At 41.0% G+C, this 15292-nt stretch overlaps 1 protein-coding gene across 2 annotated transcripts in view; it reads left to right on the forward strand.

The window, feature by feature from the left end:
* Positions 1–1680: 1680 nt before the first annotated feature.
* Positions 1681–15292, forward strand: part of ATP6V1H (ATPase H+ transporting V1 subunit H) — a 50562-nt gene continuing 36950 nt past the window's right edge. Inside the window, exons 1-4 of one of the 2 annotated variants that reach the window (XM_054192239.1) lie at positions 1681–1844; positions 3204–3330; positions 11128–11230; positions 12695–12784. In XM_054192239.1, the coding sequence (XP_054048214.1) occupies positions 3227–3330; positions 11128–11230; positions 12695–12784 (297 nt within the window). In that variant the 5' untranslated portion in view covers positions 1681–1844; positions 3204–3226. Of the gene's footprint in view, positions 1845–3203; positions 3331–11127; positions 11231–12694; positions 12785–15292 lie in introns of those variants that run through there. The other variant, XM_054192241.1, reaches the window with a different exon arrangement.

Raw genomic sequence — 15292 nt, forward strand, 5'->3', positions numbered from 1 at the left:
TCCTCCTGCAAGTCCCATTCAAAAAGCTTCACCCCTTGTTCAGATTACCTTGTAAGCCCTTTGTGCTTTGGTTTCTTTGTAAAATGGGTAGAGTCATATGTAGCATCAATGTAATTTGAAATCACGGAATCTGTTGGGTTGGAAGGGACCTTTAAATCTAGTCCAAATGACTGTGGGAGAGGTGAATATGTTTATTACGGGTGCCCGATGGACTCAAAAGAAGAGCGGCAAGTGAGACATGCCATAAAAAGACAGAGCAGAAGCAGGAAATGCAGAATGCCACAGGACAGAACACTTAAAAAAGAGGAACAGGTTAAAGTAAGGCCTAATGCTGTCTCTCAGCCCTGAAATAAAAATCAGACTCGAACAAGCTTTCAAAGTAACAGATTTCTATTCAAGATTGCGTGATTTCCATGCTAGAGATCAGGAATCGTGCAAGCGTTTCTTACCAATGTATGTAAGCAACTTTTAAGAACACAAACATGTCAGATTAAACCTCAAAGCGCCATGTGCTGGGTAATCCGCAGGATCACATTAATGGTTGTGTTTATTCCAGACTGGATGACACGGAGTGTGCACACAGCTTAAAGAGCTTTCTTCTGCTACACAGCATAAAGAAATGCAAACGCTGTTCTTGGCCTGTGTCTGAGGTCTAAGTGCAGTGGTCATATTACCAAGAAATCAAGTTTTACTGTGGTATGAAGAAAGATCAATTTTAAAGGAAAAAAATCTTATGGTGGAAGTATAATTAATCAGCGACACAGTAATGAAGATCCTCCTTGAGTTAAAAAGCACTAATAGAGGTAATGGCCAGGTATAATTTAAAGAACAGCGTATCCTCTACATGGAAAATACAGAGACCCTAGCAAAAAAAGACGTTAACTGTAGACATCTCCAGGCCAGCATCTACATTGGCTGTCGTGATCTGCCCAAACACAAAACTCCCTGACCTGTTTCTCTTTCCTCTGCCTTTCCTGCTTATACGTTAGCAGAATCACTCTTCAGAATAATTTCTAAATAGGAAGTGGTACGTCTATGCCCTTCATCACAGCATGACTGGAAAACTTCACTCAGCAGCCGAAGACAGCAGTTTTTTTTTCTCATAAACATGGAAACTTAAGCCTGTAGTTTCTGAAATACTTGGTCTTTCGGTCTGAAAAGTTTCCTGCTCCGTTCGCCTGTAGAGACAAAGCCCAACGTACACAGGCCACGTTTTCACAACAAAAGAAGCAGCTGTGCCGGGTGCTGCACCCCACTGAGGTGTGCCTGCGGAAGAAGGCGCCCGGTGCAGCTCACGAGGTGAGGGAGAGGTGTGACACAACAGGCCGTCACGCCCGTGACGCCACACGATGTGGCACAGGCAGTCAGATCTCTCTACCAGGGGCCCAGGAACACCTGCCCGCTCTCCAGCTGTGGGGAAGAGCCAGCTTTCCCACATAAAATCATACACGTATGTAATGCGTACAAGAATTCGTACTCTAAAGATGTACAGACAATGAAACACGTACAGCCATGCGCACACACGACCTACAGAGGTGCCGGGGTGCCACAGCTCCCGCCCTAACGGCCACCGCCTCCAACGGCCGCGCGCCCGCCCCGCCCACCGCGCGCCTCCCGCCGGCGGGCGGGGCGCTCTGGGGGTGAGTTGTCCCTCGGAGGCCGCCGTTGTGGTCAGGTGAACGGCGTCACGTGACGGCGGTGGCGGTGGGGAGGCTGCGGAGGGCGGTGGAGCGCAGCGCAGGGCACCGCAGCGCAGTGGCGGGGCCGGCCTTCGGGTGCGCGGGCTCTCCGGCCTTGCCGGGCTTCTCCCTCTCACAGCCCTCGGCCGCTGGCGTGCCCTTGGGGTGAGTGAGAGCCGCCCTCCACGGGGGCGGGCGGGTGGTCCCGGGGTGGGGGCCCTGCCGCCACACGGCCTCTCACGGGGGCTCTGGCGGGCCCGGGGGCGGCAGGAAGGGCTCCGCGGCTTCCCCGAGGGATGGGGCGCCTCCGGGCCCCTCAGGAGGCGGCCGTGTCTGTGAGCCTGTGCAGGGAGTGGCAGGACAGGGGTCACGGTCCTTCCCCTCTGCCCCAGGCGCCTTGGGTTCTTTGGCTTGTCTGTGTGGCTTGGGTGCTGATGAAACCCTGTCACCCACCCTGCCCTCCTCTGCGCCTCAAGGGGTATTTAAATGGCGCTGTCTGGGTTCCGTCAGAGCTAGGAAACCTTCAGTGGTCTTTGAAAGCCGTAGTAAATGGTGCCGTCTTTGTGGGCACAGAAGTAGTTTCAAAGGCAGGACAGTGCTGCAGCTCTATTTGTTCAGGGTGGTTCCTTTTTTTTTTTTTTTTCTTTGAATCATATTTTCATTCAGTCAAACGAACGAGGTATGCTTGTTAGGGATGGGGCAGAACGTGCCAGTTTGCTCTTGGTTGCTTCTGTACAGGGAACTGAAAAAGTCCAGAAACAGGCTGCGTGGAGAGGCTTGATGCAGTTTAGGTTGTAAGGAATTCCTGCTCTGGCTGGGTCTCAAGCTTTTGCAAACACACTTCTTGTTTTGGCATCAAAGTCAGGTGGAGATTAAACCATAAAGGAAGGAGAAAGGAGAAGTGGTGAAGGTCACTGCTTATGGTAACGTAGTATGTTCCGATTAAGAGCTTTTGTATTAATTTTTAGTTTGCTTTCTGGACAGTGATAATTTGAATTTTCCTGTTAGGCTGTGTAATATTTTTTTAAATTTTTATAACTTGTGTTTCTCTTCTGAAATTGTAGTTTATGTGTTTCTAATGTCTAAATACTCTTAGACAAATACCTGGATAAAGTCAGTCCTAATGTGTGGGGGTGGCACTGAATTTTAACCCTGATGTGGAAGGAAGACAGCTTCTGTTATCTGTAGGCCTACTTTAACATTGCAGAAGCGTAGTTTTTATTTAAATAACTTTATTCGATTGCTCAAGAATTTAAGAGACTGGGAGTTATTTAGTAATGGTATATATCTTCTATTTTAGCAAACTTATTGGTTAAAGTTTAGCATGTAGGTTTGGCTTCTTGTTTCTTTTCAGAGAGGTCACATTTTAGATACTTTGTAAAACTTTGGTTTCTCAGAAAGTACTGAGTACAGTTTTAGAGAATTGGATACATGAAAGTAGATTTTCCTTTTTATTTCTTTAAAATAGTGGACAGATACTCTGCTCTTTAATAAGAGGTCTCAAATCTGACTTGGTATTTCTAGGTACACTTTAATTATCAATCGCGATGGATATCCGAGGTGCTGTAGATGCTGCTGTCCCAACAAACATCATTGCTGCCAAAGCTGCTGAAGTTCGGGCAAACAAAGTAAACTGGCAGTCGTATCTCCAGTAAGTAAAAACTTTCCACAATTTTTTTCTTTTTTTTTTTCCTTCCCTCTTAAGTGTTAGACTTTTTGAGATTTTGTGTTACATTGGAACATTACATTACAGTGAGGAACATTCTGTCTTGGTCCCATGAAAATAGTTGGAAAAAGTCTATGTTAAATGGAAATGGTTGGGGAAAATTTTCTTATGACTTATTACAAGAAAGGGAACTCTACTTCTGTGAACTGAATAGCGTAATAACAAATTATATAAGTTTGCACAAAGGTATGGTAAGACTGTCTGTTTTTTTCCTGTCATCTTTCAAATGACATTCTCAAACTTATCCTTATTGGATGAGTACTGATGTAAGAAAAGTTTGCAGTAAGAGTTGTCTTATATGTAGATACGTTAAATCTATTGCTGAAGAGTCGTTGTGTGAATACAGGTTGTACTAGCAAAACTTGACTGGTAGTCTAGGAAAATAAGCTGTACCTCAGCTAAAGCAAGAATAGTGCTGGAAAGCAACTGAAAGAAGTAAATCGGGGAGTAGGCCAAAACATCTTCAGTGTGGGAAGAGCTGTGCGTGCCATTTTAGATAAGGTCAGAGTTTACTTTGGAAAGTATATAATGGCACTGGGAATAGTGAGAGAAATGTTGTCCAGAGAGCATATAGGGACAAGCTGAGGAAAATAGATTTATGCATGAGGTAGGGGACAAGGAGAAGAAACAGACTTCTGTATTCTGAAGTGAAATGCAGGATTCTTGCATCCATGCATTCCTCGTGACAGGTACCTATGAAGAATACTGGCAAAGTGTAAATTAGTATTATCTCTTGAGGGTCCACGTATTACTTCAGCATTAGTAGCTTTGTAACTGAATTAGCAGAAATCTTGATGAGTCTAGAGGTACAAGCCACGCAGATGCTGCTTTGTGATTATCAACGTTACACCACTTTGCAAAAGATAAGGTTTTTTCAGGTAACTGTGATACATAAATATATACTATATGCTAAAATAATGTTGCAAAACTGTACATATGCAAGCTGAGAAATGCTAACATGGTAGAATCTCATCAATAACTACCTGCGTTGCTGTGTGCTGTGTAGCTCAGTCTTGTCTATTCCATTCATTCAATTGTGTTTTTTTTTTTTTTTTTCTCTTTGTGATTGTATGTCTACATGGTAAACTGGATTGAGGAACTGATCTGCTGAGGAGGCTTTTTTGTTCTAGCCTATTTTTTCATATGTATCGGTTCCTTGTTAAGTTTGCAGAGAGACATGACAGTGGCTTTGCAGGTGAAAGAAGCTGGTGTGGTAACTTGACAGCAGCAGCTACCAAGTATTTGTCAAGTAATCTAAATGGCTTTGGCTGTTACTGTGTGCCCTGTTATCCATCTGATAGGATGCATGTCCTGGGGAAGCCTGGGCAGCTGTTCCTGTGCTGTCTCAGTGGCAAGCGAACAGCTAGTTTGCAGTTATTTGGGATAAAAGTGGGAGTACAATTGTTCACTGTCAATCTAAGTGAATATCCCAGATAGTCTTTTTCACAGCATCTCCAGTGGTTCAGGCTATAAGGCTGGTGAGATTCATCTGTTGCTTTTGTTAATATAAGGGATGGTTCTGTTTGGCGAGGAGTTGTATTTTGAATGCATATGTGGTATTATTTGCTTGACTGTGCTTTATATGGTCTACCACTTATAATTTGCCTTCATTCTTGGGGTGTTCTCTCTGGTGCTGAAGAAGGATGAAGGAGTTTTGTTTATTGATCTGCCATGAAATTTCTGTGCAACTTTTCCTGACCAGGAGGCAGGGTTGAGGGTTCTTTTTCAGATTGTAGATGTAGAATTTGACTCTTTTGTTCTGGAATCCATGAAAGAAAAATGTACCAGTTATTTCCTCTCTTTGATGGGTTAGCCACGTTTTGTAGGCTACTGTATGTAGTACATCCGGCTAGTGTTTGTGACCCTGTTGTGAGACTGTTCAATGCGTGGTGCCCTCTGTATGTCAGTGACAGCGTGTCCTGTTTATTATTGCTCCAAAATGAATGTAATCTTTGTGTCTTGTATTTACTGATAACAGCCTGGCTGTCTGGCTAAGGTAGCTTCAAGGATGAACTTAAGTGGTGCCAAAGGGATTGTGGAGCATCATGAAGGCTGAGGAGTTTGCTTATCATTAGTTATTGGAAAATATTAGCACAACTTCTGGTGCTTCTAAAGAGGGAATAAAATTATACCTGTTTTTGGACATGTCTCTTTTACAACAGGCTTGTTTGGATGTGATGGTGTCTTTGAGGATTTGTTGAAAAGTCAGTTAGTGCAGCTATATTGACTCACTTCTGGAATGAAGCACATTATTAATGAGTGGAAACTGCTTGCTTCTGATGCACCTGTTAGAGGGAGGTCAGATGGTTTGTTCTGGTCTGTAGAGTAGAAGGAAGATGGGATGTTGATGATTTTGAAGGACGCTTCTCTTGCTTTCTTTTGAGCTCCTGTTCTGGCAGTCTGCATTTAGTTTGGTAAGCTTGCATATAAATACATGGAGGTGTACTTCAAGTCTTCAGACATTTTTACATTAGAGGAAGGATTTTTTGTTTGTGTTTCCTAAACTAACACATCAACTCAAGCATGACATAACTTGTGTTCCTTGAACTATAGATAGTGTTTATGTAGTTGGGGTTGAAGAACTTCACAAGAAATTCTGATGAATTTTTCTTTTTTCAAATCTGGCTGTGACAGTTTTATATGTATAAAGATTCTTTAAAGATTACATCATTCGCAACAGCATTGGAGTCTTGGTCACGCAAGAAGGCATTCTGAAGTTCTCTTCTGCTCTGTGTTCTGCAGTGCAAAAGTAAAATGGGTTGCTGATAGTTTGTCAGACCCTAGTAGCCTGAATTCTCTTGTAAAGTCAGTTCAAGCTAAAGATTAACTGGCGTATTGTTTATTCCATCTCTGAAGGTTGTAACTGTAAACTAAATGTCAAACTACACTAACACAGAACTGCTGACTTCTGATGTTTTCTATGTATACTGTTGGCAAGGAAGTGAAATATTTAGCTGTTACAAGTGTATGTAGTACTAGTTTGCCACTGTGTTCAGTGCTCACTTCAAAATTAGGCTGTGGAAAAAGACATTTTTTTTTTTAATGTTAAAATTTACGCTTTCTTTGTGTTGAATTCCAGCTAGGGTCAATGTCTGAGGGAGAAGAAAGTAACAAATCTTGGAACAGTGGAAGGTGATGTGTAGGTCTAGCTACCTTCTGGAATCTAAGCATCGTTTAGGCCATTAGTTCTGTACAGACTTTCCTGCCTTTGGATCTTGAGGCTTGTAGTTTAGAGGTGTTGATGCCATCTGCTAGTTAGAAATATGGTGCATCGCTGTTGTGTACTGTGCAGTTGCTTTCAGCATTTTCTTCAGGGTGTCGGAATGCCTTTGGAGGGTGTGTTGGCTTGCTTGAAACAAGTTTGGTTTTGCTTTCTAAGGGTAGTAAATGAGTACTGTGAAAAAGTGAACTCGTTTTAGAGTTTAACTTGCATCTTACTGCACTGTACCTTCTTTAGGTATACAGCATTTGACAATATTTCATATTTAATCAGGTGAGATAGCTGATGGCTAATTTCTACATGGTTTCCCATGTGTCTTCAAGTACTTTACATGTATGTTTGTAAATTCTGATGTTAAAACATCTATTTTAGTTTCCTGGAGGCAGGGAAACTTTCTAAAGTGGGGTTAAATATCTCGGACTTTAAAAAGCAAATCTTGTTTTAGAAGAAAGAGAGAAGTTTCCTAACTTGTTGTGTATGTGTGGGGTTCTTTTTTTGGTTGTTTTGTTTTTTTTTTTAAATTTGGTCCGGTCTTGCAGAGTACATTCAGCCTGTTTTACTGTTTTAATTTTGCAACGTTAAAGCTGTTGAGCAATTGGATCAAATGAATGTCCTTTAGGCACATGCAAAGTAATATAGATAACGGGATAAAAGAAATTATGCCTTGACATGATGGCTTCATATGAACTTCATATTTGCTGCAGATGTAGTCAAATTTTTTTTTAATTAAAAAAAAAAAACCCAAACAACAACTCCCCCCCCCAGTTAAAAACCAACCAGACAAAACTCAACTAACCTCTGGAATGACTTTTGTTAAGTCATTCAAACAAAAAAAGGAACAAGAGCTGATGGAGGAAATGCATAATAAAAGGAAGGAATCACAAGTTTGTGAATCATCTTGAGAGACCAAGAGGTTTTAAAAACGGTTTTATGAATTCATGCTTTCTAAATCTTACACGGCTTCAGTTTACTGTCCTGTAGCTAGTGCTCTCAAAGGCAGGCCTTAGTATCAAGCACAGCACTTTAAAGTGTGGTTACAGGGCTCCTGGTCTGAACCTGATATATCCAGACAGCTGAAGCTCAAAGTGACTCTTATCTGTTGACAAAAGGCAGTATAGACACATCCTGAAAAATAAAAAACTAAATGGCTGCTAGGAAGAGGGAGGGAGGGAAGCTTTGGTTATTTGCATTGTTTGCTTAAAGCTGCTGAGAAATTTCTGTCTCTTTGAAGAAGGGATAAGGAAAATGCGGTAATAGTGTCATGGTAGCCAGTACCTGCTGTCTGAGGCTGGTTTGCATTGTTGTTGGTTTTTTTTTTTTTTTTGTATTGATTGCTAAGGTTTACTATATAATCAGTTATTTGAATTTTAAAATGAGATGAGTGGAAATGGATGAATTTGAAATTAATAAAACTATTAATCAGATACATGAGATCCTTGATAAAATATTAACAACTCGTTTACAAAACTGTCAAATCCCTTGTACTCTTGTATGGGTTGGAAAGTGTCTTCGAATGGCACTTACAAAGCAATAAAGTGTAAACTCTGACTTCTTTTCTTCTCAAGGCAACATCAGTCCACACACTTCTTTCTTTTTCCCTGTGGTCTAATGTAAGATGAAAGCAAAAACTTGAAAGCTTTTTTTCTTTGACAGTTGGCAGAGCTTTTGTAATAGCCTGGCTATAAAGAAGCATATCTCTTCCTGGGCTCAGGCTTTTTCAAGCATTGAAGCTAAAAATTAAGGGTTCACCTTATGTTGTCTTTGAAGTGCGTCCTAAATGGCAATATTCTTATAAACATCCTGATCTGGTTACCTTATATCAGTATCATCCGGGAGTCCCTGGCTTGGCCAGTATTGATTGAAACATGAGAGGCTTCTAGTTACGGGTCGTTAAGTCCAGTATTTGCGGTGGATGAATTGTCCTCATCTTTCAACAACTACTCAAATCCACCCTTAATAGGCGAGAAAGAACACAAGTCAATCTAAAAAGCATGTGATAGCAGCATGGTCATCATTGGCTACTTACTTTTTCTTCTATAATTAGTTAAGTTTTAGTAGAAATTAGTTGAGGACTATCTCTTGCTTTATGAACCTTCCATCTAGTAAGTGTTAATTGCCTTTCCTCAGTGCACATAAGAATATTTCATACAAAGCAGCTAGAATACAGGAATGTGGTACCCGACTACTTATGTTCTTTGCCTGAAAAGTTAATAGGTAAAAGATGACTCTGTGATGAGGTCATCTTCAAGACTTAACCATTTAAGTAAGAGGAAAGATAAGAACCCATTGTAGGTCTTACTATTTATGTTTCTGTGAGCCAGATGAGCCAATTAATAAAAGAAAAGTGAACATGTCCCGTAAGTTTACAAGGATTTTAAAGGAACACCTCATCATGGATTGTCTGGAAACGGACCTGGAATGTGGAAAAGATGGATTAAAAGAATCTGTGCTACATAAATTTGCAAAGTGGAAGAGGCATTTGACTCAGTGGAAATGTGAGAGGAGATGAGTCTTGGAAATAACTGAAACAGAACAATGTCTAATACTTTCATCCCCTGTGACTTTTGTGTTGATGATGTGCACAATTTTCTTCTTTCATGAAGCACTCCTAGTATTAACCTCCTAAAGTCTTGGATGTTTTCAGGACTGCTTGATTTAAAATTATTTTTTTTACCTGAAGAGTACCTGATTGTGCCATTTCAACAAATTTGTTATTTGTTGTGATAGTAAGCTTTATATTATAACAAAAAAACCCCCAACATATTCTGCCAGCTGTTCAGCTGATTCAACAGCTTTCTGAAATAGCACTGATGATGGCAGTAACCCCTTGAGTATTAATGTTGCAGAGAAGATCAAGTAGAGATCTGTTAGCTTGTAAGTGTCCACAGCAGTTTACTATATCAAGCCCCCTTGCTGTATGTTTGGATGAGCTTACATGCATATCAGTTTTTAAACTACCAGGAAAAGCTGAGACTTTGTAATTAGTGAAAGCTAAAAATATATTAGGAACCAAGTTCTCTGTAGTCCTTAAAATTCTCTTCAGTGCTTATGGCAAACTTAAAATAACAATTTTATTTTTCAGCACTTCTTTCAGCTAGGACTAGATTATTATGCATGTTATATATTATAATTTTGGCATAATGTGCTAGCTGTGTGTATTTCAGTTCTTACATCTGTTTCCACTGACCGTTGCCTTCAGCCTCTGGAAGTTCAAGAATTATTTAGAGAATGCTGTTTAGCAGAGGCAAAGTGTAGGTAAGGCTTTAGAGAGATTATTCTGTCATTAGTTACAAATTCTTTGCATGTGAGACCTTTTGCAGAAAGGAGCTTTTTACGTTCTACTGTGGGATGTAGGATTTGTAGGGCGATACTGTTGAGATACCAAGTTGAAGAAAATAAGGCTTGTTCGGTGGGTTGACCTTGACCGGTTACCAGGTGCCCATGAGGCTGCTTTATTACTGTCCCGTCATAAAAAGACAGGGGAAGAAATATGACAAATAGTTCTTGGGTTGAGATAGGGACAGGGAAATCACTCAGCAATTACCATCATGGGCAAAACAGACTCTACTTGGGGAAATTAAATTAATTTATTGCCAATTAAACAGACTAGGATAATGAGAAATAAGAACCAACCTAAAAAACACCTTCCCCCCACCCCTCCCTTCTTCGCAGGCTCAACTTCACTCCTGACTGCTCTACCTCCTCACCCTGAGCAGTGCAGGGAATGGGGGTTGCTGTAAGTTCATAATGCTTTGTTTCTGCTACTCCTTCCTTCTCATGCTTTTCCTCTGCTCCAGCACAGGATCCCACCCACAGGTTACAGTCCTTCTGGGACTGCACCAGTGTGGGCCCTGTTCCATGGGTGCAGTCCTTTAGGAACAGACTGCTTCAGTATAGGTCCCCCCATGGGGCCACAGGTCCTGCAAGAAAACCTGCTCTAGTGTGAGCTCCTCTCCACGGGGTCACAGCTCCTGCCAGGAGCCTTCTCTAGTTTGTTTTTCCCATGGGCAGCAGCTTCCTTTAGTGCATATGTACCTGCTTCAGCATGGGGTCTTCCACAGGCTGCAGTTGGATATCTGTTCCACCATTAACCTCCATGGGCTGCAGGGGGTCAACCTGCCTCACTGTGGTCTTCAGCATGGGCTGCAGGGGAATCTCTGCTATGGTGCCTGGAGCACCTCCTCCCCCTCCTTCACTGACTGCAGAGTTGTTCTTGCTTACCTTCCGGCTGCAGTTGCTGTTCCACAGCAACTTTTTCCCCTTCTTAAATGTGTTACACAGAGGTGCTACCACTGTCGCTGAGTGGCTCAACCTTGGCCAGTGGTGGGTCTGTCTTGGAGCCAGCTGGCATCGGCTCTGTCGGACATGGGGGCTGCTTCTCGTGCCTTCTCATAGAAACTGTCCCTGCAGCCACCCCCCTACCCAGGTGTTGCCATGTAAACATAATACAGTTTGAAAACTTACTGTTCATGTTGCTTATGGTTTTGTATTTTGCTTTTCAGAGGGCAGATGATTTCAGGTGAAGACTGTGAATTTATTCAAAGATTTGAACAGAAAAGAAATCCAGAAGAAAAACAGGAGTTGCTGCAAACAGAAGGCAATCAAGTAACTTTACTTTCTTTTAATAATCTGTCTTTTGAGGAGGATGGAAGGAAATTCTTCTACCAACTCTATTTTAATGTTGGCTGTATACAGTTAAGATGTTATGGAAGAAGTATAAAACTTGCTATTATATTTTTTCTATATGCAGGTTGGACATTCTTTTTAAAATCTATTAAATTATTACTAAATGTCATCTGACTTTGAAGGACTCTGTTGTGGGACAAGCTAGCTCAAGTCTTTCCTCACCCAGTTTACTTAATCATGCAGTTATACTTGAGTCACTTTTTTTGAGCTTTTTTTCCTTAGAGTTTATATGAGAGCTACTGCCTGCGAAGTTTCTGCTTAGCTAGGTGAACGATTATAACGTAGATCCAGCAACAGAGCCCACTGACTACTAAGGCAGATTCAGTTATTTAAACACAGGTGTCATTTTGGGCACTGTAAGATAAGAGACACCTGCATTGGACAGAGCTGATATAAGATTGATAAGTGACCTATGCCGTTTGACTTATGGAGTCCAGGCAAGATCCCCAAAGACACTTTAATGATATTTCAAGCAGTAGAATCTCAGCCTTGAAGCCTGAGATTCTATCAGATGATGTCAGACGTCAAGAGGATTGGTTGAGGCAGAGCGGAAGAGTAGGAGGTGCACTCAAGACACAAAACTTTCCAGCCCTTTTTTCTACTTTAATTTTAGGCTGTTCTGTTTCATTTCCCCCTCCCCCCGCTCCTCCTCCCCCGAAACTGTATTGTGGGACTGCTATGGAATGGACCGTAATTTGCATAATGGCAAAAGCATATATGGTGAACATTATATGCTACTACATAATTACAGTGTAGCAGCTCAAGAGTTCCATTTTTCTTTCAGTCTTAGTTGAATGGGGTGAAGGGGAAGGAGGAAGTGTAAAAAGTAGTGCTGTGACTGTTCCAGCCTATTGTATCTGTTTGTTCCTGAAATTGTAGAGTAGAGTTGTTCAGGAGGCAGAAAATAGCTCAAATATGAACAAAGATTTGCCTACAAGGTGTAGGAAGTGAACAGGTAAGAGTGACTTGTCTTCCCTCCCTCTGCTCAAGTTGCTGAAACTGTCTTATACCATGTCTAAATTTGTTGCTGTTTTGTTAGTTTACTTGGTGGTTCTCCTCGCTGCCATAAAAAGAGATACTGATGGAGATTTTTCTAATCAGTCTTTCAACAAAGCACCTTGCTGACTTACACTAGCGAGTGCTTGTTATTTCATTTGAAAGCCATAAAACAACTTGTAAAAAGGTAACGATCAATGTGACAGAAAATTTTCTTTGTAATATAATGTCAAATGTATTCATCTCTTGCTGCAGTTGAATAAGATGTTGGGATGTTCAATGCTTATGTAAGACTTAACTGTGAATTAATGAGGTCCTGTTTTATATTATCAAAAGGCATGAAGATAATTTTTAATATTAATTTTAATGTCTCTCTTATTTTTCTAGTGTGCTAAAACATTTATAAACTTGATGACTCATATCTCCAAGGAACAGACGGTTCAGTACATTCTGACTATGGTTGATGATATGCTGCAAGTAGGTCAATAACCTGTCTTATTTTTAAGTCTTTAAATGCATGCTTGAATGTTTCCATAGCCTAATTCAGGTCTCTTCAGGTGTTTGTCATACTGTATTAAAAATATTCTTTTAAATTTTTAGATCTTGTCTTCAGAAGTTAAATGTTAGGACTAAAGTTGTATGGGTGTTGTTCATATTCTGGAAATAAAAAGTACCTGTATGCCTGTCTGTTGGCTCTCAACCATGTTTGATGCAAAACTTGGATTTAAGGGGATGATTTGTGACCTCTGCCCTTTCCTGTTGTGTAGATAGGGTATGACTTCTGACTTGAAGTTGTTGAAGCTTTTCCTACAGAGGTGTCTATTTGACCACCCTCAGCAAGAAGGTGTAGTTTCCGCAGCTTCGGATTTCCAACTTAAGTTAGACTGTTTAGGACAGCATGTTCTGAAATTCTCCATGGTTTAACTATAAAACAGGAACTTCTGATTCAGTGACATACATAGCTCTTTGTAGCTATGGGGTACAGTGACTTATAAGAGTAGGCTATTAAATTTGGTGTCAGGACTGCTGTGCTGACTTGGATGAGTCAAGGGGAGACTTTACTAAATCGGATAATCTCACTTTTGCATTTCTTCACTCTTGAAGACTAAGAGAAAGTGGTTGAAGTAATGATTTAACAAGATGGGTTGCGTCGTGTAAGGTTTTCACTTGGTATTCACATAGCATATCTGGCTGTTTGACAGTTTCTGTTCTGCTGTTTTATGTTATATTTAATGCAAGGTTACAGTGAAATGTGTCTCATGATAACTTAATCATTTAGGATATTGCCCTAGGAGGTGAACCATGTGAGTTCTACTCCCAGCAATACCTATAACGTGGGGATTATGGTGTTCTTTCAGGTGCCTGTCTGCACATTAGAGCCATGAGTGAGTGCCCCGACTGCTAGAATAATAGCTGGTGGCAGCAGTTTCTTCGTGCCCATCTGCAGCTTTGTCACTCTGACCCTCTCTTCTTTTCTTTAGATCTACTTTTTCTCAAATGTGACACAAACATTAAGAAGCAGAGAAGACAAAAGGGAAGCCTCAGTGTCATTTCTTGGTTAGGACACTAAGTTGGGAGTACCTTGTTTTGGTTTATGCATTTGATGACAAACTTTGTTTCAGTGTGAGAGAAGTCTGTTTATTATGGCTGCTTTTGTAAGGAATTGTTCTCCTTTTCTGTGTGAGACATGTTGATGGCCGCAGAGGTAATCATTTAGTTTGCCCTTCTTTGGAACTTTTTGTGGGTGTTAGTGGGTCTTGTGCTGCTTATGTGCTTTGACATTAGCACATAGCCTATGGCTGCAATATGCGATAACCGATATAATCTCCTGTGCTGTGGAATTAATGCTCCACAGGTTTCACTGGCCCACTCTAGAACTAATGCAATTGTTTGAGGTGGTTGCAGAAAGTATTTTTAAGTAATCTCTTACTGCCTTATTAGTTCTGTCATATGTGTCTAGATGAACATGTTTTCTTGACTTTATGGTCATGCACTGACATTTCTGTATTCAGGGCCTTGCCCTGCCACAGAAGTGGCATATGTGGAATTCTTAACGTTAAACATGATGACTTTAAATTGTCCAGGCTTTATAATGATACAGGAGAATAGAGATGTTTCTGCACAGTATATATTTGGTTTTGTTTGAAATTGGATGCCTTTTTCACTTTAGAAATTCTTTTTCAGTGTCTGAAAGGCTGCACTGGCTTTTGCAATGCTCTGTATGACTTGATTATTCAGGGATGTCTCGCTGCTTGTAAAGAGGGCTTGTGTGCATGCGTCTGCCTGGCATCATCCCAGGGCTTCCTAACTCTCCGTGCCTCCACTAGGCAAGGCTGAAACAGGACTTCTGTTTTCTTTTGGTTGTGTTCAGATGGTACAACATGCTGTCAGTGATGCCTTATGGAGACGTAGTTGCATATTTTCAAGGTGTTAATTCGGAAAGCAGCATATAGGCCATTGACTCTGTGACTGTGAGCTTAGCGCAGGGTCTCTGCAGACTGCATGGACAGAAGAATCCACAGTAGTGGATATGAAGTCTCCTGTCTTTGTCCAAATAGTTTCAATTCAGTACATGCAAAGATTTTAAGCAAGAAATTAGTTGTTCAAGGGCATGGCCTGTCATGGTGCTACTGACTCTTTCAGTAAAACTGTTTTGAGCAAGGCTGTTCACTGCAGTTTCATAAAACAAACAAACAGTATTTGAAAGCTACCTTTGATAGATGAAACTTCAGAAACTATCGCAGGTAACAGTATCCAACTTTTGTCACTGTTGATGATGACTGTCTGTGGTTCTTCTATTGTCTTTCTGTGGTTTTCTTGTGATGTTGTAAATATCATTATCAACTGTGTTGTGAGCACACCAAAAGCCTACCTGGGTGTCTAGCATTATTCCAGCAGTTCTACTAATGGGTTTGATCATCGTTCTAAGAAAGACTTATTTCAGAGGCTGTCAGAAGTGAAATTAATCTGGTGATTGCCTTAGAA

The sequence above is a fragment of the Rissa tridactyla genome, chromosome 2 (genome assembly GCF_028500815.1).
Source record: "Rissa tridactyla isolate bRisTri1 chromosome 2, bRisTri1.patW.cur.20221130, whole genome shotgun sequence".
NCBI classification, from domain to species: Eukaryota; Metazoa; Chordata; class Aves; order Charadriiformes; family Laridae; genus Rissa; species Rissa tridactyla.